Source organism: Marmota flaviventris, chromosome 9 (assembly GCF_047511675.1).
Source record: "Marmota flaviventris isolate mMarFla1 chromosome 9, mMarFla1.hap1, whole genome shotgun sequence".
NCBI lineage: Eukaryota > Metazoa > Chordata > Mammalia > Rodentia > Sciuridae > Marmota > Marmota flaviventris.
Window position 1 is genome coordinate 118,719,177 of NC_092506.1, and position 24,835 is coordinate 118,744,011.

The window sequence follows — 24,835 nt, forward strand, 5'->3', positions numbered from 1 at the left end:
GTCTGAAACTGTCTGTAACTATATTTAACCTAAGGGCATACACTTATCACCTTATATTGTCTATATCTTATTGCTAACAACCTTAAATCCTATGTCTTACAATTATATGATTATATTATAGTACTATTATTTCTTCTATCTTACTGTTACTTCTTCTTTCTTATAACTAGGGCAGATCTAGGTAACTTAACATTACTAATTCTATAACACTTATCTTATAATCCTATTGCCTTTCCTATTTCATTTATCTATATTTTATAATCCTAATCTATAACCTATAATGTATTACTTGTATTGATTAATTTAGATCATAACAGGATGAGGGGAAATACAAAGGAAAAGATATTTTGTGGAATCCCAGAAAAGGCAGTCTAATTTTGAATCCAGGGGAGCTCTATCTTGATAATCTCCCTAAAAGGTTCCTTTTTAAGAGGTGGACACCAGGAACAGGCTTATGATTTGGGTTCCAGAAAGTGGTCAAAAGCCTGGAGGTTCCTAGAGATTTTATTCAGGTACTTGATAGAAGGTGAAAGAATTGAGGGTAAGTAGAAGATATAGAGTAGGTGGAAATAACCTACACTCCAAGGCATACATAGGGAAGAGACATTTTTCTCACATAGGAGAGAGACTGTTTGGCTCATGCTCTGGTCACCTCTTTCCCAAAGACCTTGGATCAGACCAAGACTTTGTTTCAGGATCCAAGAGATATCAGGTGAGGGTTCCCTCTACCATCAGGCTAAGTTAGTCAGAAGCTAGAAGCAAGGGACAGAAGGACAGATAGTGGTTGACATTTGGTACTCCTGAGAGCTGCCAGGGTCAGGCTCAGGATATCAAACCTTTGTGAAGCACCAGGGAGTCACCCCAGTCTTTTGCCTTCAGTTGTCTCAAGCTTTCTCTGTCCCACTCACAAATTCTCTCCCACAGAAAGGAAACCAAAGCAAATCAGGACTGACATTTACAATGCCTAGGAAAGGGGGATTGGCCCTGATGGCCCAAGAAGCCTGTTATCTGAATCTTATAGAATGGCTATTCACTTTAATTGTTTTTAACATTGTTAAGTCTTTTTTAAAATTTGTTCTTACCAGTTATATATTACAGTAGAATGTATTTTGACATATTATACATGTAAGGAGTATAACTTCCCATTCTTCTGGTTGTACATGATGTGGAATTTCATTGGTTGTGAAGTGATTAATACACACAGGAAAGTAATGTCTGATTCATTCTACCATCTTTCCTATTCCCATTCCCCCTCCCCTCCCTTCATTCCCCTTTGTCTAATCCAAAGTACTTCTAATCTTCCCTATCCCTGCCCCCACTTATTGTGATTTAGCATCTTCATATCAGGGAAAACATTGATTGTTTGGGATTGGTCTCCAGTTCTGTTCATTTATTGGCAAATGCCATAGTTTCATTTCTCTTTATGGCAGAGTGTAAATGTACCACATTTTCTTTATCCATTCATCTGTTGAAGGGCTGATAGGCTGATTCCATAGTTTAACTATTGTGAACTGAGCTGCTGTAAACATTGATGTGGTAGCATCACTAGTATGCTGATTTTAAGTCCTTTGGGTATAAATTGAGGAGTGGGATAACTGGGTCAAATGGTGGTTCCTTTCCAAGTTTTTTTTAGGAATCTCCATACTGCTTTTCATAGTGTTTGCACCAATATGCAGTCCCACAGCAATTTATGAGTGTACCTTTCCCCCCCATATCCTGCCAACATTTATTGTTGCTTGTATTCTTTCTTTAAATTTTGGTAGTTGTAGATGGATAGCATGCCTTTATTTTATTTGTTTATTTTTATGTGGTGCTAAGAATAGAACCCAGTGCCTCACATGTGCTAGGCAAACACTCTGCCACTGAGCCACAACCCCAGCCCCATATTGCTTGTATTCTTGATGATTGCCATTCTGACTGAAGTGAGATGAAATCTCGTGATAGTTTTAATTTGCATTTTATCTAACTGCTAGAGATGTTGAACATTTTTCTGTATATTTGTTGACCTGTCATAATTCTTCTGTGAAGTGCCTGTTCAGTTCCTTTGCCCGTTTATTGATTGGGTTATTTGGTTTTGGGTGTTAAGTTTTTTGAGTTCTTTATATATCCTGGAGATTAATGATGTATCTGAGGTGCAGGTGGCAAAGATTTTCTCCCATTCTGTAGGCTTTCTCTTTTTACATTCTTGATTGTTTCCTTTGCTATGAAGAAGCTTAAGTGACTGACAGATGCCATAATTTCAGAGCAAGAGGACTAAACATTTGAATGGAGCTTAGGGCTACCAGAAAAGGCAGTGAATCATTGGTCCATTTTACTCACTCTTCCATAGATCCTGGAGGAGCCCCCAAAAGATGCAGCACTGAGCAGGACTGGGTGGGTTTTTTGTCTCATGAATTTGAAGAATGAGATCCATGGACACAAGGGTGAGAGCAAAATAACAGGAATCATAAGAGCCATAGAAAGGTAGCAGAGCCATGTGCAGCGGCGCACACCTGTAATCCCAGTGCTTCAAGAAGCTGAGGTAGGAGGATTGCGAGTTCAAAGCTAGCCTCAGCAACTTAGCGAGGCCCTAAGAAACTTAGCGAGATTCTGTTTCTAAATAAAATATTAAAAAGGGCTGGATACTGGTTCAGTGGTTAAGCAACCCTGGGTTCAATCCCCAGGAACAACAACAACAATAACAAAAAAAGCAGAATTCCCAAAGGGGGATTGGTCCCAAGAAAGAGTTGCTGATGGGTGTCTGTTTTCTATGGATTTATGTGAATCTACAGGGTGAAAGAAGCTAGTCATGACCCAATCCTGGGTAAGGAACTCCGTGTCCAAAAGCTCTTCACACACCCTTTCATCCAATCAGGTTACCATGCCTTTTTTTTTTTTTTTTGGATGGGATCCATGCACTAAGCAAGCTATGATCTCACTAACAGTTTTCCTGCTTATACAGGAATTGGCCTGACCTTGATTAGACCTGAATTTTTATGTCTGTAGTTTCTCAGCACTGCTACACAGACACTTGATCTTGGAGGGACCCAAGTTTCCTATCCGCCTGTTTTAACTCTTTGTCTTGCCCCAATAGTAAAAATCACACTGTATCTAACCAATATAAATTATAGAATAGTACTATAAAACATAAATATATTTATATTTTCTAGATAATAAGAAGAGGAAAAAGAGACGTTTTAAATTTCTTTTTCTTCTTTCTCAAACTGAAGCATCTTCTTTGGGATATACCTGACTGTAGTTGAAGAATGCTTGATGACTTTAAAATATGCACATAAGCCTGAGGCCTACATTATCTTTGGATTCCCAGTAGAGGGGATATTGTCTCTATTTACAAAGAGAAAATCAGTGTTTATTAAATCAAATCTCTCTTGTACCAGGCAGGATCATGTTAATCACCTAGTTCCCTGAATGTATATGTCTTAAATCACTATGTATATTAGATAAAATTTCCTTGAAAGACCTTATCTAGTGCAAACTTGTTTATCTGCCCAAGCAGTATAAGGAACCCAGTAAAAGGACCAATCATGTTTGGTCCTTTAGTATCACAAAGCACCAACCAATAAAGGTATGATTTTCTGATTTTGTTTGATTATTTATTATTTCTATTTCTTTGCCAAGACTTCTCATTTTTTCTTTTAATTCTGTGAACACATTAATTACATCTATTTCAAAACCTATGTCTAATAATTAATCTAAGATCAAATCTCATAAGGACCTGTTTCCTTTGTAATTTTTCTTATGGTTTCAACCTAGTCACTTTTTTATTCAATATCAGACATTAGCTTATGAGATCATTTGAGGCCTTTTGTCATCCCCGAGATTGATTCATTTTTGCTTCTGGCAGGTATTTGCAATGATTTCAAACTAAGATATCCTTGTGAAATGAAATTCTCGTTCACCCTTTTTTCTAGGGGACTGCTCTTCTGGTCTTGGCAGGAAGCCTAGGATTTTTTGTGGTTCCTTTACTGGGGGGTAGTCTCCAAACTGCAGTTTCTTTCTCCAAGTCTTATAATACTATACTGCTGGCAACCCTTCTAAATTTCTCAGACTCTCAACTGAAACTTTAGGAATGAGCCACTATCTCATGGGAAAAGCAATACCAAACACTAGCTTCCTTTCTCTCCAAGATCTGGGCTCCTCATATTCTACCTTACATATCTATGTAGCATCTCCAAATAAGTCTTTAGAAAATACCTTGTCCAGCTTGTCCAGTTGTTATTAGAAGGAAGGTTCATTGGATATAGACGTAGAATTTGTTTCTATCCCTATGAGTTATGAATCATGTCTCTTGGTTTTGTCCAGGACATCCACAGGATGCTAGAATAATTGCTATCACCTTTCAGTATCACGTTTTCTAGTTTCAATATGTTATATGGTCATCTGCGAGTAAGCCATGTTGCTCACTAGGGCTAGAGATGAAGTACTGCATTCTCATAGTATCTACAGAAGATGGAGTGGGATAACAGTAACTGATAGATGACATTCTGTCTCTTCTCACATGAGTCACTTCTTTGCCTCACCTATTTTTCAAAGGAGTCACTAGATACACACCAATTCACAGTACCCAGTAAAGGGTTTAAGGGTAAATTTCAAGAATATTTTCTCTTTCAGGATGTTTTGGTCCAAAAGACAAAACACACCTTTGGCTTTTCTTAGTATCCATGGCCACAGTCTTAGTTTTTTACCCCTGAATTAGATAAATCCCTTGTTTCTTGCTGTCTTTGATTTAGAATCTCCCTAGCACTGTTTCTAGTTAATGTAGGAATATTAAGGGCTGATGCAGCAAAGTGACTATGGATGGATTTAGCAACAACTTACTGTCTTTGCCCATTGACGGAAGGAAAATAGCAGAGGCACGTGTGAATTTGGCCCATGACACATGGTTAATTTGGATGACAGTGAGGACAAGAATGTTTATCTTAAGCTCTGACATACTGAGAAAATCCAGAATTTAAGCCCTTAGAGAAAGCACTGTATTACATGAATGTAAATAATTCCACTGCCTCTTCCATGAACTTATAGTTGTCACTTTGACTTTGCTGAGTGTGACTGAGGCAGAGACTATATTTCTGTTTTAAATTTCTAACTTATAAGAAGTTGATTGAAGAATTAGACTTTCTTTTCCATGTTTCAGCCTCATTCTAGTATTTTTTTTCTATAAAAGAAACAATCCCATGGACCCAGGAAAAATCTGTTTGTCTTTCTGAATTCATTCCTAGGCCCTGGAGAAAAGAAAGGTCGAGGTGCTTCTCATGACTGCTGATAGTGGACGAATGCTGGGAAAAGGCCGCATAAAAAATGGTACAGTTTTGGTTTCACCTTGTGTTCTCCAGTAGACAGTTCTGGAAGAGCAAGAGTCCTTCTGGTGCTTCATTATTTCCATCTCCTATGAGGAAGTTTCATGGTCTTTAGGTGAAAATGGTTGGAAATTGAGGTCAAAACTGAGTTAGCATGTTAATCAGCTTTTTGCTGCTGTGACCAAAAAAACCTGACAACCTTAGAGAAGGAAAAGCTTATTTGAGGCTCACAGTTTCAGACATTCAGTCCATGGTTGGCTGATTTCATTGCTCTGGGCCCAAGATAAGGCAGGACATGATGGATATCATGGTAGAAGAAGCAATGCTCTACTCATGGCAGCTGGGAGGCAAAGACAGAAAGAGGAAATACCCTCAAAGAAGATGAACCCTTCCAGGAGAGCCCTTAGTGATCCACCTCCTCCAACCATGCCCCACCTGCCTACAGCTGCCACTCAGTCAGTCCATTCAAACTAAGATGGACTGATTAGGTTACATCTCATAATCCAATCATTTTACCTATATTTCTGCATTAACACAAGAGCTTCAGGGGGAATACCTCTTATCTAAACTATAATAGGAAGCCAGGCCCTATCTTCCTGTTCCACCAGTTGTTACCCCCAGAGCAGCATAACACAGAACACTTACTTCATCTTCCTCAATCCCTTGGTAGTCCAGAAGGGGTTCTGACTGGGATCAGAGTAAAGGTTATTGCTGTCAAATCACTCTTAATTGAGAAACAGGGAGCAGATGAGTGTCAAAAATAGCAATGCTATGAACCTGGCCTTGGGAGCTGGTAGGGTAAATAAATTCATAAAATAAAGCAGTGGGGGTGCTGTAGATGTAGCTGAGCAATAGAGTGCTTGCCTAGCATGTGCAGAGTCCTGGGCTTAATCCCTAACACAGCCGGAAAAAAAAAATGTGGGAGGGATATAAATTACAAGGAGCAAACACAGGTTGATATGCAGGACAATGCATAAAAGTAACACACAAATGGAGATGAAAAAAAAGGATAAGGGTGTGCCTCTATGTGATAGAGTACATACTTAATATTAGCAAGGCCTTTGGCTCAATCCCAAGCATCTCCTCCAGTCCCCAAAAGAGGTTAAGTGTCCTAGAGTCAAGTTTTGGGTCTTAGGTGATTCATCTCTCTGAGATGAATTTTTTCATTCAGCCTGTCTATTCATCAGCATCACATGGTAGTTTATTTAAATTGCACTTGTTACTTTAAATTCTCTATACATGCTAAGTGAAGAGATTTCTTTAAAAGCCCTTTGTATATTGCATGTGTGGGTTATATCTTTATTGCTAGTCACCAAATGAAATGTCTGAAGCTTGTATACATAGGAGGTGCTGAACCCAGCTCTCTAGTCTATTTCTGTTAGTATGTCTTCTGCAGTTTGGGGACCCTGGTGGAGAGATTGTGACAAACTCTAGGTTCTCAAATCAAGTCACAGCAAGACTTTATGCACTGTTTCTCCTTTCCCACCACAGTGCTGGTCACTCTCCACATGAAGAATATACATAAAGGAACTTACAAAGAACTTTCTTCAATTCAGGTAAGAACATTTCAGAGATGCAAACTGATAGGGAAATTCTCAGCAGAAAACTGAGTTGGTTCAGTTAAAAGTTTAATCATTTGTGCCCTAGAATGCCTATTCTAGGTGGTTTTAGGTTCAACTGAATCAAAATCACATGCCCAAATTACCAGGTCCATACCCCACAGCTATAGAAAGTCCACTGTTACTTTTTTTTTCAGTGCATTTCTTATACTTGACTAAAAAAGTGAACATACAAAACACAGTTTTAGGGGCAGATGTAGTATTAAATGAATATAAGGAAAAAGCAAAGCTTTTGAGCCCCCTACTTTTTATTTTTTAACTACACGACAGCAGTGGAAAGGATTACAATTCTTATTACACATATAGGGCACAATTTTTCATATCTCTGTATATAAAGTATGCTCATGCCAATTTATGTCTTTATACATGTACTTTGTTGGTTTTTTGCATTACAATTCTTAATACACATATATACCACAATTTTTGTATCTCTGTATATAAAGTTTGTTGACACCCAATTCAAGTCTTCATACATGTACTTTGTATAATGATGTCCATCACATTCCACTATCCTTGCTAATCCCCTGCACCCTCCCTTTCCCTCCCACCCCTCTTCTCTATCTAGAATTCATCTATTCCTCCCATGCTCTCCCTCCCTACCCCACTATGAGTCAACCTTCTTATATCAGAGAAAACATTCCGCATTTGTTTTTTTGGGATTGGCTAACTTCACTTAGCATTATCTTCTCTCTACTATCAATGCCATCCATTTACCTTCAAATGCCATGATTTTGTTCTTTTTTAATGCGGAGTAAAATTCCATTGTATATATATGCCACGTTTTTTAATCCATTCATCCACTGAAGGACATCTAGGTTGGCTCCACAGTTTAGCTATTGTGAATTGTGCTGCTATAAACATTGATGTGGCTGTGTCCCTGTAGTATGTTGTTTTTAAGTCCTTTGGATATAGACCAAGGAGAGGGATAGCTGGATCAAATGGTGGTTCCATTCCCAGTTTTCCAAGGAATCTCATACTGCTTTCCATATTGGCTGCGCCAATTTGCAGTCCCTCCAGCAATGTATGAGTGGACCTTTTCCCCCATATCCTCGCCAATACATATTGTTGTTTGTCTTCATAATAGCTGCCATTCTGACTGGAATGAGATGATAAATTAGAGTAGTTTTGATTTGCATTTCTCTGACTGCTAGAGATGATGAGCATTTTTCCTATATTTGTTGATTGATTGTATCTCCTCTTCTGAGAAGTGTCTGTTCAGGTCCTTAGTCCATTTGTTGATTGGGTTATTTGTTTTTTCAGTGTTTAGCTTTTTGAGTTCTTTATATACCCTAGAGATTAGTGCTTTATCTAATGTGTGAGGGGTAAAAATTTGCTTCCAGGATGTAGGCTCTCTGTTCACCTCACAGATTGTTTCTTTTGCTGAGAAAAAAACTTTTTAGTTTGATTCCATCCCATTTATTGATTCTTGGTTTTAATTATTACGCTATAGGAGTCTTATTAAGGAAGCTGGGGCCTAATTCCACATTATGAAGATTAGGGCCTACTTTTTCTTCTATTAGATGCAGAGTCTCTCGTTTAATTCCTAGGTCCTTGGTCCATTTTGAGTTAAGTTTTGTGCATAATGAGAGATAGGGGTTTAATTTCATTTTTTTTTATTTAACATTGATTTTATTTATTGCATCTTACTTAAATATCTATAATTCTATAACCATTTTTATAATTGAAATAAATTTATGTTTAAAAATAATAATACTTGACTGAAGACCATAATTTTGGAATCCTAACATGTTAATATAAAAATGGAAGTCATATCTACTCTTAGTCCATTCTTTCTTTTTCTTTACCCTTCCTTTTCACTTTCTTCACCTTTTATCTTCTTTTTTTAAAATTTTTATTGTTGGTTGTTCAAAACATTACATAGTTCTTGACATATCATATTTCACACTTTGATTCAAGTGGGTTATGAACTCCCATTTTTACCCCGTATACAGATTGCAGAATCACATCGGTTACACATCCACTGATTTACATATTGCCATACTAGTTTCTGTTGTATTCTGCTGCCTTTCCTATCCTCTACTATGCCCCCTCCCCTCCCCTCCCCTCCCCTCTTCTCTCTCTACCCCATCTACTTTAATTTCATTTTGTTGCATATAGAGCTCCAGTTTTCCCAGCACCATTTGTTGAAGAGGCTATCTTTTCTCCAGTGCATGTTTTTGGCACTTTTGTCCAATATAAGATAATTCTAATTTTGTGGTGGAAGGATCTACCTTGCTCTTGGATAGGCAGAATTGATATTATCAAAATGACCATATTACCAAAAGCACTATACAGATTCAAAACAATTCCAATCAAAATCCCAATGGCATTCCTCATAGCAATAGAAAAAGCAATCATGAAATTCATCTGGAAAAATAAGAGACCCAGAATAACTAAATCAATTCTAAGCAGGAAGAGTGAAGCATGTGGAATCACTATACCAGAACTGAAACTATACTACAGTCAATAGTAACAAAAACAGCATGGTATTGGTACCAAAACAGGCCAGTAGACCAATGATACAGAATAGAGGACACAGAGACTAACCCCTACTTTTTTGTGTCTGTTTTCCATTAAAGAGACTCTTCCCTAAATTAGACAAGGTAGAACCCACATAGTTAAAGGGTAGCAAAAACTTGAACTCGATGATGTTAGAGGTTTTAAATTTAAAAATTTAGATTAAGTACTTTTTTTTTTTTGACTGTTCATTTTTGAGTCAGTTTTTTATTAGGTTCTAGGTATATATTGGTCAAACAGACACATTCCTTGCTGTGTAGAAGCTATATTTAGGTTTGTTTACTGTGTGTGGATGTTCTCTTGCTGCCTTTGTTCAAACTGATATTCTCTTAAAAAAAAAAAAGATGGACAAATCATCCAAGCGCAGTAGCACACATCTATAATCCCAGCTATGCAGGAGGCTTAGTCAGGAGGATAACAAGGTCAAGTTCAGCTTGGGAAACTTAGATCTTGTCTCAGTATATACCTCAGTAGTAGAGCATTGGTCCAGCATGTGTGAGGCACTGGGTTCAATGTTGAATTCCCAGTACTGAAAAGAAAAGAAAAGAAAAAAGATGAGCTAGTCCAGATGAGAGAGTGCTGGAAAACAGTGGGATCTCCTGGATCTCAGTGGGCTGAAACCAAAAGGCAATAGTTAGTTATACAATATTTACATTAAAATCAAAACAAAATAAAAGCAGAAAATCTTCATGGGAAAAATGCAGAAAGGAAGATATCAGTTTAACAATCTGTTATTGACACTATGTTGCATGAAAGATATTTTGGAAGTTATGTTTCACCTAAATAAAGTCCGTGACACCTACTGCCAATAGGTCTTAAAACTTAGGTTTTATTGATAGAAATGATATCATCACATTTCTTCATACTTTAAGAATACATTTGAAGCATTTGTTTTTTTGAATTTTTTTCTGCTTAGGTCATCATGTCTTAGGTTGCATTTTAACAAAGTGGAATACTTCCAGGTGACATGGTTTAGAGGTTATGTAAAGATAAACTAAAAGAACAAGGAATGAGTCTCACATTAAAGATAAGATTCATTTAATGGGCATCTTAAAAGTTTATTTTCATATTTGAAAGGGAAATTCTTTTTAGTTCCATAGAGCGAAATTAGTTTCAATGACACCAAAAATTAATGAAAAACCCATATTAGCTCATTATAAGGATTATAATTTCTAACAATCTGATTGCTCCAAAAATTAAATGAACTGCCTTAAGTAGCAAAGAATTCTTTATCATTACAATAACAAAGCTTGGTCCAATATTTAGAGAAGACCATGCCTATGTGAAGTGAGAAATAATATACTAAAAACTGGAATTTTAAAAAGCCTTTCTAATGTAAAAACTATGAGTCTCATTCTGCTTGGAGAACTATAACAAAATATCACAAATAGAGAAGCTTATAAACAACAAAATTTATTTCTCATAGTTCTGGAGGCTGGAAAATCCAAGCTCAGAATGGTGGAAGATTTGATATCTTGTGAAAGCTATTTCCTGGTTCTTATATGGCATCTTTTTCTGTGAATAGGCAAGGCAGCTCTCTAAGGCCTCTTTTCATAAGGGCACTAATCCTTTCCATGAAATCACTTACTAAAGGCCCTGCCTCTTAATACCATCACCTTTAGGGCAAAGATTTTAAGTATTTGTGGGGTTCACGAAGTGCTAAGATTATATGATTTAGGGATCTTGTGAAATTAAGAGGAGGTTGCAAGAGCTTGAACCATTTGGCCTCAGTTTAATTAGTCTTAAAATATTGAGACTATTTTGAAATTTAATAAAAAATTTTAAAAAATCTAAATATAAAGACCACCAGGCAGAAATAAAGATAAGGTCAAACCATATGAATTTTTGGTAAATCAAATTGGCAGCTCAGGTGTGAGGGTTCCAATTGAAGGGTCCCAGAGTTGGAGATTGTGATAGTAATGACAGCAGAAATTAAAAAAAACAGATTAACTTCATAGTGCTAGAAGGAACAGAATTCAAAGGGTCAACTACAGAGTGCAGCCAGAATAGAGAGGCTAGCAAATCCCCAGGAACTGGAAAGATAAAGGAACTAGAGGGCATACTATGATGGAAAGGGAAGAGTGAGCACTTACATGTTTGAGAATAGTAGGTTTGTGGAATTCTTCTTCTCATTCATTCATTCATTCATTCATGTTGCTGGGGATTGAACCCAGGGCCTCAATAGCCAGGCAAGCACTCTACCACTAAGCTACATCCACAAAACCCCAAATGGGGAATTCTCTTTTAAGGGAATTCACCATTTTCAGTATTCATTTGTTGAACATTCAGTGCTTCCTTTGTATCAGTTATTTCCTTACTAGACCTCTACTGTGATCATTGAAGAGAATGAGAAAACTCTATTTCTAGAAGTTTTCAGATTCTATTTCTAGAATGTTCCAGAAAGAGCTATGTTGGAATGGCAATTAATTTTACTAAACCTTAAGATGACCAGTGAAATCACAAGAGGAATAACAGAACAGGAAAGTGATATGAGAATGGGAGAATAGAACTCAGAGTTTGTGAGCAGTGATAGATTGTTCTGAGTTGCAAAGAGGTGTGAGAACTGGACTTTACAATTTCCTTCTTAGCAATTCAGAGCTTCTAAGTTGTATAAACATTTTCTAAATTGTTTCTTGACTTTTCTCAGGGTCATAGTCCTATAATGATGATGGTATACACAGTGAACTCTTTTGACTCATGGGGTGTTGCCCACCACCTTCCAGACGGACATAGTGAGTATTCCTTATTTCCTTTCTCTAGAGAACATGTGATACAGATGGCACCGACCTGTTTGTTTGCTTATTTCTTCTAATTAGTGTATTTGAGATTTAGAAGATAAGACTCCTACATATTATAACTTTATAAACATCAACATAATTAAGTAGATATCTGAAGGTAAATGACCACAGAGCATCGACATGAAAGATATCATTGTAATTTAAATTTAAGTTTTAACAGTTTTCATTCTAATTATATTTACTGAGGCTATAAAAGTAATTAGAATGAGTTGTTCTAACAAGTAGGGGAATTGCATGAAGGGGAATTGGATGGAAGAAGGAAGTTATCTGGCCTCTGATTATCTGATCTTGATTTGCCAGTCCTCTCTGGAGAATTGTTGATAATCATTAAAATGGATTTCAGCTAGCCAGGTGTGGTGGCTCACATCTGTAATCCCAGTGGCTTGGGAGGCTGAGGCAGGAGGATTGCAAATTCAAAGCTAGCCTCAGCAAAAGCGAGGCACTAAGCAACTCAGTGAGACCTTGTCTCTAAATAAACTACAAAATAGGGCTGGGGATGTGGCTCAGTGATCAAGTGCCCCTGAGTTCAATCCCTGTTACCAAAATAAAATAAAATGGATTTCAAAGGTGCTATAATTTCAGACCAATCACAGTTAGAAATAAGACCTTCAGAAACAGTAAATTGGACATTTATGTACCTGAGGCAAAAAGGCACAACACCAAATATTTTATATGTGCAGTTTGTGCTAGAAAAAAATATCCTCTTAAACATGAAACCCAGAGGAAAAAAATAATAAATGACTTTGGGTTATGAAAACAAATCTGGGAATAATTCCATGAATCCTTTATTGAATGGATTGGAATGCATCTCAATCATTTCACACATTTTCTGGGTCTGAGATTATGGTGGACCTTGAACATTTTAGGATTAGGTGATTTGAATATCCATGAGGACCTATAAATTCTCTCAAATTCAATTTACTCCTCCTTTTTACCTTTTCTTCCTGCCTCTCTGCAGTGTTACTTAAGGATGTACGTGAAATGCTCAAGCTTAGGTTCTCCCTCAACTTCTACATGTTCCATGGTGGCACCAACTTTGGTTTCATGGGTGGAGCTCAACATTTGAATGGTTATTACCCTGTTGTCACCAGCTATGGCAAGTACCTGTATCTCAGAATTGTCCTCAATATTGACTACCCCCACATTGGAGACTGAAGCTTCTTAGGTTAGGCCCCCAAAGACAATCTCTGGAACTGTTTGCCTGTTTTGCCATTAACATGTTGGGGATGGAGGATTAGGGATTTGTTCTTCTTGACAGTACCAAAATTTACCTACCATGAGGATTTGGGCTCTCAGGGACTCTGCAAGCAGAGAAGTTAGTAGCCTAATCTTCTTCATTTGTTGTACAGACCCTTGTCTTAAAAGTTCCCTCCAGAGCCAGTTGCTTTGGGTATCCACTAATGTGTCTTCCCTAGTACACAAGTCTACTAAGATACCTTCCCTAGAAAAGGTGAATGAAACAAAGGAGTTCACTTAGAAATTGGATAAGAAGGAGAAACCAATAGGCACTATGGTTTGAGCCTTGGGCTCTCAACCAGGGCTTAGTGGGAGACCCATGGACGGGGGCTTTTTTGCCTCTTATTGAAAGCCCTGCAAAGCTTTTCAGATGTCTCTTAGTTTGAACAACAGGGATGTGGAATTTTCTTATCTAGTGTCCCCTATTTTTTTTTTTTCTCCCAAAGCTGCTAAATTAAGGATCTTTTGCTCAGTACCAACCTCTCCTCTTTTCCTGGAGAAGGAAAATGACAATGAGCCTTTCTTGGAGAAAACAATACAATTTTCTGTATTTTTCAGAGTATGGGGCACTGCTGAGAGAGAATGGAGATTACACGCCTGAGTATACCACATTTCAAGAGGTTTTTCGGTCTGTTATAGGTACTCTGCAACAACCTCAATATGAATGGTGACTTAGTCTTCTCAAGCAGGAAGGGAGTGAGGGACTGGGTGAACATATTTTGGAGAGAAGTTTGATTTGCTACAGTTTATTTTATCAGTAGGCACTGGGAGTATGCACAAGATATAGAGCCTGCTGCTATTTTTATTAGGTCTTTTTAGTTATATATAATGCCAGGATTCATTTTGACATAATTGTAAAAGCATGGAATATAATTTGTTCTACTTCAGGCCCTAGTATTTCCTCTTTCCCTCTCCTTCTCTCTCCCCCTGTTCTCCTCCTTCTACTTCACTGATCTTTCTGCTATTTAAAATTTTTTAATTTTAAATTTTTAAAATTAGTGTCTTGTGGATATACATGATGGTGAGATTTACTGTGGTATATTCATATATATACATAGAAAAGTTAGGTCAGATTCATTCCACTATCCTTCTCTATCCATCCCTCCACCCTTCCCTTCATTCTTTATCTACTCCACTGATCTTTCTTCTATGTTTTTAATCCTCTCCTTCTTTTGGATTAGCTTCTGCATATCAGAGAAAACATTCAACCTTTGACTTTTGGGACTGGATTATTTTTTTCAGCATGAGAGTCTCCAGTTCCATCCCTTTATTAGCAGATGCCACAACATCATTATTCTTCATGGCTGTGTAATACTCCGTTGTGTATACATGCTACATTTTCTTTATCCATTCATATGTTGAAGGCCACCTAGGTTGGGCTCCATATCTTGGCTATTGTGAATTGTGCTGCTATAAACATTGATGTGACTCTGTCACTCTAGTATGCTGATTTTAAATCTTTTGAATAAAGGTGTTCAGCACAGGACCATGTTGCTTTGGTCTTAGTTGTACATGGAATCCTCTGTTGAACTTCTAAATTTCAGATGTTCCAGGCCCTTCTCAGAGCTATTATATAGGTATGTTATATGGCCTAGTTGAAATGGGAAAGGAGGTGGGGGAATCTGCGAGCATGTGCATTTTCCATTGGACTTTAGGAGATTCTGATGAGCAGCCTGGGTTCAGCAGGTGGTATTGATGTGCCCCTTCTTCTTCCAGGGTAGCAAGGCACTTGTCTCAGAGCTTAAAGGTATGAGAGGACCCTTACTTAATCATTTCCTGCTTTGATTCTTCTGAAATTAGGAAGTTATGTCGTGACTGGGCCCTTTATTCTTGATGGCTTTGGGATAGCAGGGTATCTAGTGTCTTTGATTTGGTTTGAGGGGGTCCTGGAATGATCCAACTTTGTGTTTTCTCATTGCAGCAGCTCCTATGCCCCTCCCACTAAATTACATACCAAAGAATGCCTATAAGTCAGTGACACTATTATACTTCATGACACTATGGAACCTGCTTCCCTACCTGGACTTGGTGAGCATTTCCTGGGCATAGACACATGGAAAATATTTTGGATAAAAGAGAGAGAATTGAAATAACATGGAGTAAATGAATAAGGGAAAAAAAGGAATCCTTAAAGGTGTTGGTTCCTTCTACCAATTTTACAATTCAGATAGGAAACCTTTCTTTGATTAGAAATCAAAGAAAAATGAGTTAGGGAAAAACTGAATACTAATTCCTATAACACTCATTGAATATTCATGTTTTGGGAACTATATTGTTAAGATGATGTTTTAGGCAACTCCCAGTCTAATGAGTAAGAAAAGTGAATGAAGAAGCGATTATAGGGTCATAGGTCACATGGAAGAGGAAATGAGGCAGCACAGTGTTGTCAAGGGAACATGCTGTGCTAAAAAGTACAAACACTGGAGTCACTGAGTTGAGTCTTTGCTCCAACATTCACTGGCTATGAGACCTTAGGGAGGTCATTTAACCTCACTCTATCTAAGTTTCCTCATCTATAAAATAAGGCTCTTAATTGTTCTTACCTCATCAGATTCTATATGGATTCAGCAGTTAATGTCTTGATTTGTGTGTATATGTGAGTGAAATTGAAAGTATGTCTTTACCACTGATCCACATCCCTAGACCTTTTAATTTTTTAAAAAAATTTGTGACGAGTTCTCATTAAGTTTCTGAGATTGAGCTTGAACTTGCAATTCTCCTGCCCCAGCTTTCCAAGTCACTGGGGTTACAGGCATATGCCACCATGCCCCACTGTGATGTGCGTTGTTTTGTGTAATTTGATGGCATTTTTAAAAAGTGGAGAGAATAGTAGGGAACCCCCATGCACCTAACACCCAGCTTCAAGTTTATCAATACAAGGCTAATCTCATTTCACCTATACTCTCCTCTTCTCCCCTTACCTTTTACAAGGTTATTTTGAAGCAGATCCCAGACTTATCCAACTCCAGCTATAAATCGTTCAATATGTATACCAAAAGATGTTTCTTTTTTTAATAAAAGCAACAAAATCATTATTATCCTTAATAATAATGACAATATTAATTCCTTAGAATTATTGATTTTCTGGGAAATGTTTAGCAACTGGCTTGGAATTAAATGCTGGTTCATAGTGTTTGCTGATTTCTGGTGGGGAAATATTCCCACCATGGTTAATTTCAGACTGCTAATATGATGATGCTGATCACAAGCTGGGAAGATACATCCATGGGTGGTTGTAACAAGCTCATACAAGCTATCTCTAACACACCACAGTTTAAAATAATAAAATAGCCAGTACTTGAATTTCTCAATTATCTTGAACTTCTTTTTTAGCATTGATTTGTTCATGTCAGCATCTATGAAGTCTATTATACATCATTTGATGTGTCTCTTTAGTCTCCTTTAATCTAAAGATTTTTTTATTTTTATTTTATTTGTTGAAAAAGTTTGATTATTTGTACTATAGAATTGCCTACGTTATGAGTTTTGTTTTGCTGATTAGATCACCACTATGTCAAGTAACACGTTTCTAGACTCATATTATCTATATCTCAGTTTGATAGGTAGTTAGATCTAAATGCTTGATGGGATTTAAGTTAAGTTTTTTTTTAAAAAAAAATCTGTTTGCAAGTATACTTTGTAAATGGTGCTATTGTACTTTTTATGCATCGTATTCTAGGCACATAATGCTGGTTGTTTCTGGTTTCATAATTGATCAGTGGGTTCAGGAGTTGTTAGTTTCTTTTCTTCATTTTCATTTTCCCATCAACCTTCTACCCAAAGATTTTATCAACCATTGACAAATATTGCATTAAAATTTCTTGTGGTGGGAGTATTTACACCACAGAAATTGCAAACACTACAAATCAGTGTTTTTTCTTCCAGAAAGACAATTGCTAAATGTTTTCCAGAAAATCACTAAATTTAGGGAATTGTATTTATAACATTTGTGATAAATTGTATTTATTACATGTTGTGATGATGATTTTGTATTTTTTTAAGAGTTCTAATTTTTTGAGATGTTCATTGAACTATTTAAAATCCTATGCTATCTGCTTTAAAATAATACTGTAAGGGATAGGGAGGTAATAGTAAGGAATAGATGAAAGTCATGTCTTGATAAATTAAACCAATATTTCATTATAGGCCTTGAAAATGGTATTATTCTAATTCTGCAATTCCTTCTGCATTTACTCACTTGAATTCTTATAACAGAAGAACTCAATTCTTCATCAATTATCTTATTCTGAAGTGTAGTTTAAATAGAAACATCAGGACAAAAGTTCAAGTATTTTCTTTTATCAGAAAAATGATTTTTTCCTACATATCCTCCAAAGTTAGCTAGTGAGTTGTTTTTCTAATGTTCTTTGTATGATTATAAACTCATAATTTTAAAAACACATTTACCAATTTTCCACCCTATTGCATTTCTTTTTGATGCTCAAACTATCCCATCTTAGCCCAGCAGGAGCCCTTCAAATTGGCTTTATATCCTCTTGATGTGATTCCCATAGCTTTTGATATCTTCTTTGCTTTTTGGTCCCTCTAGATGTTTTAGACTATATGGCTCCAGAGACCTAGAATAATCAGTATTTCTCCAAGAAGTTCATAAGGGCCATTTCTTTTTTTATTTTTTTTTTTAGTTATACATGATAGTAGAATGTATTTTGACATATCATACATACATGGAGTATAACTTTCCATTCTTTTTTTAATATATTTTAGTTGTTTACAGACCTTTGTTTTTATTTACTTATTTATATGTGGTGCTGAGAATTGAACCCAGTGCTTCACATGTGCTAGGCAAGCACTCTACCAGTGAGCTCCAACTCCAGCCCCTAACTTCCCATTCTGTAGTTGCACATGATGTGGAGTTACAGTGTTCTTGTATTGATGTATAAACATAGGGAAGTTATGTCTAATTCATTCTACTGTCTTTCCCATTTTCATCTCCTCTCCCCATAGGGCCATTTCTGTGTGCTAAGAAGTTTGAAAATTTCTCTGGAAGCTATGAGAATCCATCATAAAGCAAAGCTAGGAGTTTCTTCTGCATTTCAGAAGAATTTGATAGTTCTGTGGGGTACAGCTTAGGGTGGGACCATGCTAGAACACTTAAACCGTATAGAAGTATACTGAACTTGAGCTTGGTGATAGGTATGAAGAAGGAGGGTTAGGGAAATAAACATTTAAAGTCAGACTCTAAAGTAGGTGATGACTGGCTGATATATAGGATGTGGAGAGGGAGGAAGAAAAAGAGAGAGGACACTCTCCATGCTTTATACATTTTTGTCTGGATGGATGATGATCCTCTTTTTTAAAGGAAAGAGAACAGGGTGTAGATATGTCATGGTGCCTACAATTTGGATAATATTGCATGGAAAACATTCATGGACCTCCAGATGGAGAAGTCTAGTAGACAGGAGGGTAAATAGCCTTGGAGCACTCTAGGTTAGTACTAGAAAAAGCAATTTTATGAAGAAGTGTGGACAATTAAAGTGTGAGCTAGAACGATCTCTCCTAAAAGATGCAAAAAGGGAAAAGAAGAGAAGGCCAACAGTAGACATAATCTGGCACAGCTGGGTAGGAATTCTGGGGACCAGAAATCTTGTCCAGACTCTACCATGAGTTAATGAGGAAGGCCCACAAATCACTCTCTCTTCTTGACGGCAGCTCTTTCATTCAAAATATAAGAATAACTCATTGTCTAGTAAATGCAAAGAAATATGAGGTTTGTTTAGTAAACAAGAAGGATAATTTATATGCTGCACATAAACATGAGTATCCTCTCATATTCCTTTTGGATTGTTCTGTTTGCGAGGCTGTGGGGGTCATTCCTTTGGAGAACTGGGCTTTGATTGGCAGTTTCTGAGATTTTTCTCTACAGCCTGAACCTTCAGCCTGTTTTTTTTTTTTTTTTTTTTCCTGTCTTTGCGACAGCCAACCAAGTCTGTCAAGCCACTCACCATGGAACAGCTGTCTGTGAATGAAGGAAGTGGTCAATCCTATGGGTACACGCTTTATGAGACTGCCATTTCCAGTGATGGCATCCTCACCTCAAAGGGCCATGTTCAAGATCGGGGTCAGGTAAGGTGCCATGAAGGGGTTCTAGTTATGCTCATCTGTTATCACTAACAAACTGTGTTCCTGAGGGTGAATGTCTACATGGTGGGGTAAACCATTTTGACCTTCAACTGTTTCTTAACATCTGTTCCTTCCTTGAAATCTTTTATATATAGACTAGTGTGTGTCTGAGGTACACAGATACCCCTGGGAATTGTACCACTAAAACTTACAGGAGCTGATGATTTTTTTAAATTTTTTTTTCTCCTGATGGTGTTTTATAAAGAACTTACATAGTCCCTATACTTATTTTATATCAATCCTTAATATTTCCATTGCATATTACAGTTGTTGTTCTCATTTAACTCTTAAAACAGCTGAGTTATTTGTTACAAACAAGGAAACCTCAGCATGTTAGATTTCTTTTGCCATGAACGTATACATGAGAAAATGGGCTTAAAAGGGGCAAAGATTTATTTTAGTTTCAAAAGATTCAGTCCATGTTGCCTGGCTCTGTTGCTTTGTGCCTGTAGTAAGGAAGAACATCATGGCAGACACACATGGTAGAAGAAAGCTGCTCACCTTATGGTGACCAGGAGGCAAATAGAGAGGGCAGAAGAGGTAATCCCAAATGTCTTAACTTCCACTAGCTCCTATCTCCTAAATTTTCTATTACTTCCCAGTATCACCACAGATTGGGAGCCAAGACTTTAGTTAATGGGCCTTTTGGGGTACACTCCAGACCCAAACCATAATACTCAGAGAAACTAAATGACTTTCAAAAGCTGTTCAACTAGAAAGCTGCAGAACTGCAACTGAAGCCTTCATCACATGGCTTCAAGTTAAGAGCTGTTTTCTCTAAGCATTGTGAAATTTTCTTGCTGTCATACTTTTTATATCATCTTCCTCCCAGTCTTCCAGAATAGGTCAATTATAGGTCAAGGTTAGAAAATCCAAACTCTGAAGTACTCAGAAATTCAAAGCTTGTTGAGTGCCAATATGATGCTCAAAAAGTTTCAGATTTTGGATTTTTGGATTAGGTATGTCCAACTTGCACAGTCTATGAAAGTATTAACAGCAAAAAAAAAAAATCCAAAATTTGAAACACTTCAGGTCCTCAAGACTTCAGACAAAGGATATTCAACCTCTACTTCTATTTTGTGTCTTCAGCCTTCCCCTCCCTATCTTTAGCTACAGACCATATTTCTTACTGTTTCCTGTACATTTATCCTTACAGTGTATGTTCCATAATTTTCAAATTCATCACATCCAAAGCAAAACTCACTATCTTCCTGACTAAGCCTCATATTGGCTTATATACTCACATCCTCTCAACCTACAAATATTGTTCTCTTGACTGCTTTTCTTTATTACTTATTTTCAACTGGTCCCTGTGTGGTTCAGTATTATTCAGTTGTTCTTTTAATATACAGACTGTTATTGCATTAGACTTGTTCTTGTGTTTCACATCTCCTATTGGAATGTCAGAATATCTCTTACTATTTCAGACTGCTTGCTCTCATCCTCTGACCTCTTCCTTGCTGAACACATAGTGCTGTCAGTGTTTTCTCTCTCAGGTAAAAGTCTCATCATGGCTACTTCTCTTCTTACAGTCATCCCTTAATTCCACGATTCACCCATCACCATGCCTGTGAAGTAGCTTGGGGTCTGCTGCTGTTTAGGATCTGTCATTCCTTTCTCATTAGTTCCACAGTAGTCTGTCCACTAGTTCAGTGTCTCCATGGTTGCCACTATCATGTGTTCTGATCATTTCTTTGTGTAGTTCCTTGAGTTCCTCAATGGCCAGCTTTATTTTAACCTAGTTGAACTCCTCCCTATGGAAATATTTAGTTCAACAGTAGTTGTTCAATAAATGGTCATAAGATATATAAACCTTATAATTAAACTCCAAGATTAAAATGTGAATTATGCATTTTTTAGCATTAATATTTTTTGTTTTTAATATTTGTGAATTTTTATTGTTCTTCCTAGTCAAATCTCATTTGAAAATTTGTGGTTTAATTTAAATAATATAAAAAGCAAAATTATTTGTCCTTATTTGGTCTTATATGGCTACAGTGGATTCTTCTGATTGACTTATTAATCTAAGGCTGAACAATATGATAGGTAATAGAAAAGAAATAGATTATCTCTAAAACCAGGTAGAATATGGCAGCAGATTAGAATTTCTAGATAAGAATCTGGTTCATCTGGCAAAACTGGGTCTATTGCAGAGTTGAACCCTTGGGGAAAGGCACTCTGACAGAACAGTTGCTGTTCCTCTAATTCTCTTGCTCTCCCTTTGCCATCATTTCCCTCACAATACTGATTTGTTATCTACTTTATTTTTCCCACTAATCTTCAGATCTTTTTGATTTTTTTCCCCCCTCTACATCCTGCAGTGGAGCTAGGGCCCATATTCCATATCGGGACACTATTGAATAGACCTCATCTCAAGCATTTCAACACTGTTCTACATTACATATAATCTGTTTTTGTGAACTTATGATCAGCTTATAGATTTCTGGGAGACAAAATTCATTATTTCTGATGTTTGTCTTTTCAAGACTGTTTCCATTTTTTTTTTTTTTGCTTATGAGGACCTAACAATACTTTCTTCTTTTTTGGCAGGTGTTTTTGGATGACAAGCACGTGGGAATCCTGGATCATTCCAAAGATGAGCTAACTATTCAGAAACATGTATATAACCAAATGCTGATTGACAAATAATTCTAGCACCTGCTAGGCCATGTACCCAACTATATGTGTGGTCTGCTCTATAATAGCACATTTTCTCCTTCACTGCCTTTTGGATTGATCCTTGCATAGGAACCCAATAGGAACAAGGGAAGGTTGTATACATCTCTAAGGTACAGATACATATGATTTGAGGGAGCAAAGCTTTTTTATTTTGAATATTTTCTGCTCAAAATACAGGTTGGTCACTGGTTTCAATAGCATCTTAGATGAAGTGTGTGGGTTCCTCTTTCCTCCCTGGAAGACTTGGCCCAGAGAGTGGGGGGATGAAAAGGAAGGGCAGGAACCCAAGGGTTTGCCTGGCTTAGAGCTGGAGATCCACAGGGTTCTGCTGGCTGTTAGTCACCCTGCCCTTGTTCTCATCTCAGCTTCAGGGGAGGCCCAGCAGGTCTGCAGAAAAGTATCTGAGTAGTATTCACTCTGGTGGGTCTGTCTTCCACAGGACCACCAGGAATACCACACTCTAAGGATCTTGGTGGAGAATCAAGGCCGACTCTCCTCTGGGAAGAGCATGAACCAGGAGAGAAAAGGTGGGCTCCAGATGCAGATGCTGAGAACTCTCAGCACTCCGGACTGAGAGCAGATGGAGACAGGCATATGGTTGGAAGAGAGCATGCTCTTTAGCTGTGAGACACCTATGTATAGAAACTGTGATGATTCCTTTGTGTTCTGTAATTACCAAGCAGAGCCAGCACTGGGCATTTTTTTTTGGGGGGGGGATTTCAAAAGTAGCTCCATCAGGAGAAAGTTATAGAGGTCTCCCTGGCCAGGGGTCCTCTCTCAGGATTTTGCCTCTTCCTTCCTAGGAGGCTAGACCTGTGTATGTCCTTCCCTGAACCCCAGAACTCCCAGGCAGAGTCACACATCTTCCTTCTACCCTTAGTGATTTGACATGCATGAATGTTCCAACGAGTCTGAAGCCCTATGCCAGCCAGACCTGGAAGGAGCTGCTGTGACCTCTGTCCAATAAATGTGGAAGATGCAGGCACCATCTAGGAGAGATATACACTTAGAAGGAAAAATGTATGTAGGATTTGGGATAGAGATGTAGCTCATGGGTAGAGTGTTTGCCTAGCATTTGTGAGGTCCTGGATTCAGTCCCTAGTACTGCAAGAAAAAAGAGAGACAGGCAGACAGACAGACAAAGGTGAAAAATTATGTGTAGGAGTTTGCGGAAACCTTACAATGGGACTGGAATCCCTGGTTATTGTCCGTGCATATCTCTTCTCCCTTCCAGCCTCCTTTATGTCCCCCTTTTTTTTCAATATCCTATAGGTTTAACTGGGGATATTTATCTGAACAATTCTCCATTAAGAAAATTTACAATATACAGCCTGGAAATGAAAAGTGTATTCATAAAAAGGTAGGTGCCTGACCATTGATTCTAGGTGATTGATAAAGATGGAGAGCATGTAGATATGGAAGAAGCCTCAGAGTTCCTCCAGATGCACCTCTGAGTTTTCAGATAGGGAAATCAGAGACCAGAATGTTGAAGAAAATAATTCCATGTTTTGTAGCTGTGTGGAGGCAGTTGGATTCATGACTTACTGCATTATACATGCTGAAAGCATAGCCAGTGCCATAGAGGGGGACACCAGATTTCAGGGAAAAGACTGAAGAAAGGTATGACAATCCTATTTGACTCCCTTTTAGGAAACTCCCCAAAATCTGGAAGCTAATCACAGAGAAAGTTAAGGGCCCTGCCTTCTTCCTTGGTTACCTAAAAATCAGTGGTGATCCCAGAGACACCTTTGTACAACTGGAGGTTAGTACAATTTATCCCTTGCCCATGTGTCATCCAACTACACACCCCTAAGAACCTTTTAACAAAGCTCATTTAGTGTATAGTCTCTGCCCTGTGTGAGGGAATATAAGCTCCCAAAGACCTCAGCTATTCTACAGCCATCTGGGAGATTGTCTCTCCCCCAGAGTTAAGTAGGGCAGGGTTAGAAGGTAAACAAATATGACAGAGATATGAGGAGTTACCAGCACATATTGGCTGCCACACCTGAAATTCTGCAACTCTAGCTGTTTTGAGCCTGGCATATTTTAATGAGTACCTGTTGATAAGTGGAAATTCTCTCTCCTGGCTTGGGGCAGACACAGGGAGATGAATTAGAAATTAGTGCCTCCCTGAGGCTTGGATGCTGAGTTAATCCCCTGTCAGAGACAGTATCACAGGACTCTGGATTTACCTGCCACATAAGATTTTAGTTGGTATTCCACCCTGTCTGGGTATATCTGTACTGTGATTTGGTGTGTCAATGGTGTATGAGGTGTGTGTATTTGTGTGTGTGTCTTCATCCCTTATGTCTTTACATCTAGAATTTATACCGTGAATCCTGCATTCTCATGATTTTCAGGGCTGGAATAAAGGAGTAGTATTCATCAATGGACAAAACCTAGGACGCTACTGGAGTATAGGACCCCAGGAAACTCTCTACCTTCCAGGACCCTGGCTCCATACTGGAACAAATGAGGTGAACCCACATGGTGCCCCATCTCCACCAGGCTACTTCCTTTGAGTTCTTCTGCCTTGCTTCTGAGATGA

The 24,835-nt window shown here is 37.8% G+C and overlaps 1 protein-coding gene across 1 annotated transcript in view; it reads left to right on the plus strand.

The window, feature by feature from the left end:
• Window positions 1-24,835, plus strand: part of LOC114100721 (beta-galactosidase-1-like protein 2) — a 48,184-nt gene that overhangs the window by 22,075 nt on the left and 1,274 nt on the right. The window contains exons 7-18 of the mRNA XM_071616997.1: window positions 5,220-5,301; window positions 6,789-6,853; window positions 12,081-12,165; window positions 13,190-13,327; window positions 14,026-14,106; window positions 15,389-15,495; window positions 19,405-19,551; window positions 22,159-22,227; window positions 22,727-22,814; window positions 23,560-23,647; window positions 23,938-24,049; window positions 24,648-24,764. Coding sequence (XP_071473098.1) covers window positions 5,220-5,301; window positions 6,789-6,853; window positions 12,081-12,165; window positions 13,190-13,327; window positions 14,026-14,106; window positions 15,389-15,495; window positions 19,405-19,551; window positions 22,159-22,227; window positions 22,727-22,814; window positions 23,560-23,647; window positions 23,938-24,049; window positions 24,648-24,764 — 1,179 coding nt within the window. The remainder of the gene's footprint in view (window positions 1-5,219; window positions 5,302-6,788; window positions 6,854-12,080; window positions 12,166-13,189; window positions 13,328-14,025; window positions 14,107-15,388; window positions 15,496-19,404; window positions 19,552-22,158; window positions 22,228-22,726; window positions 22,815-23,559; window positions 23,648-23,937; window positions 24,050-24,647; window positions 24,765-24,835) is intronic.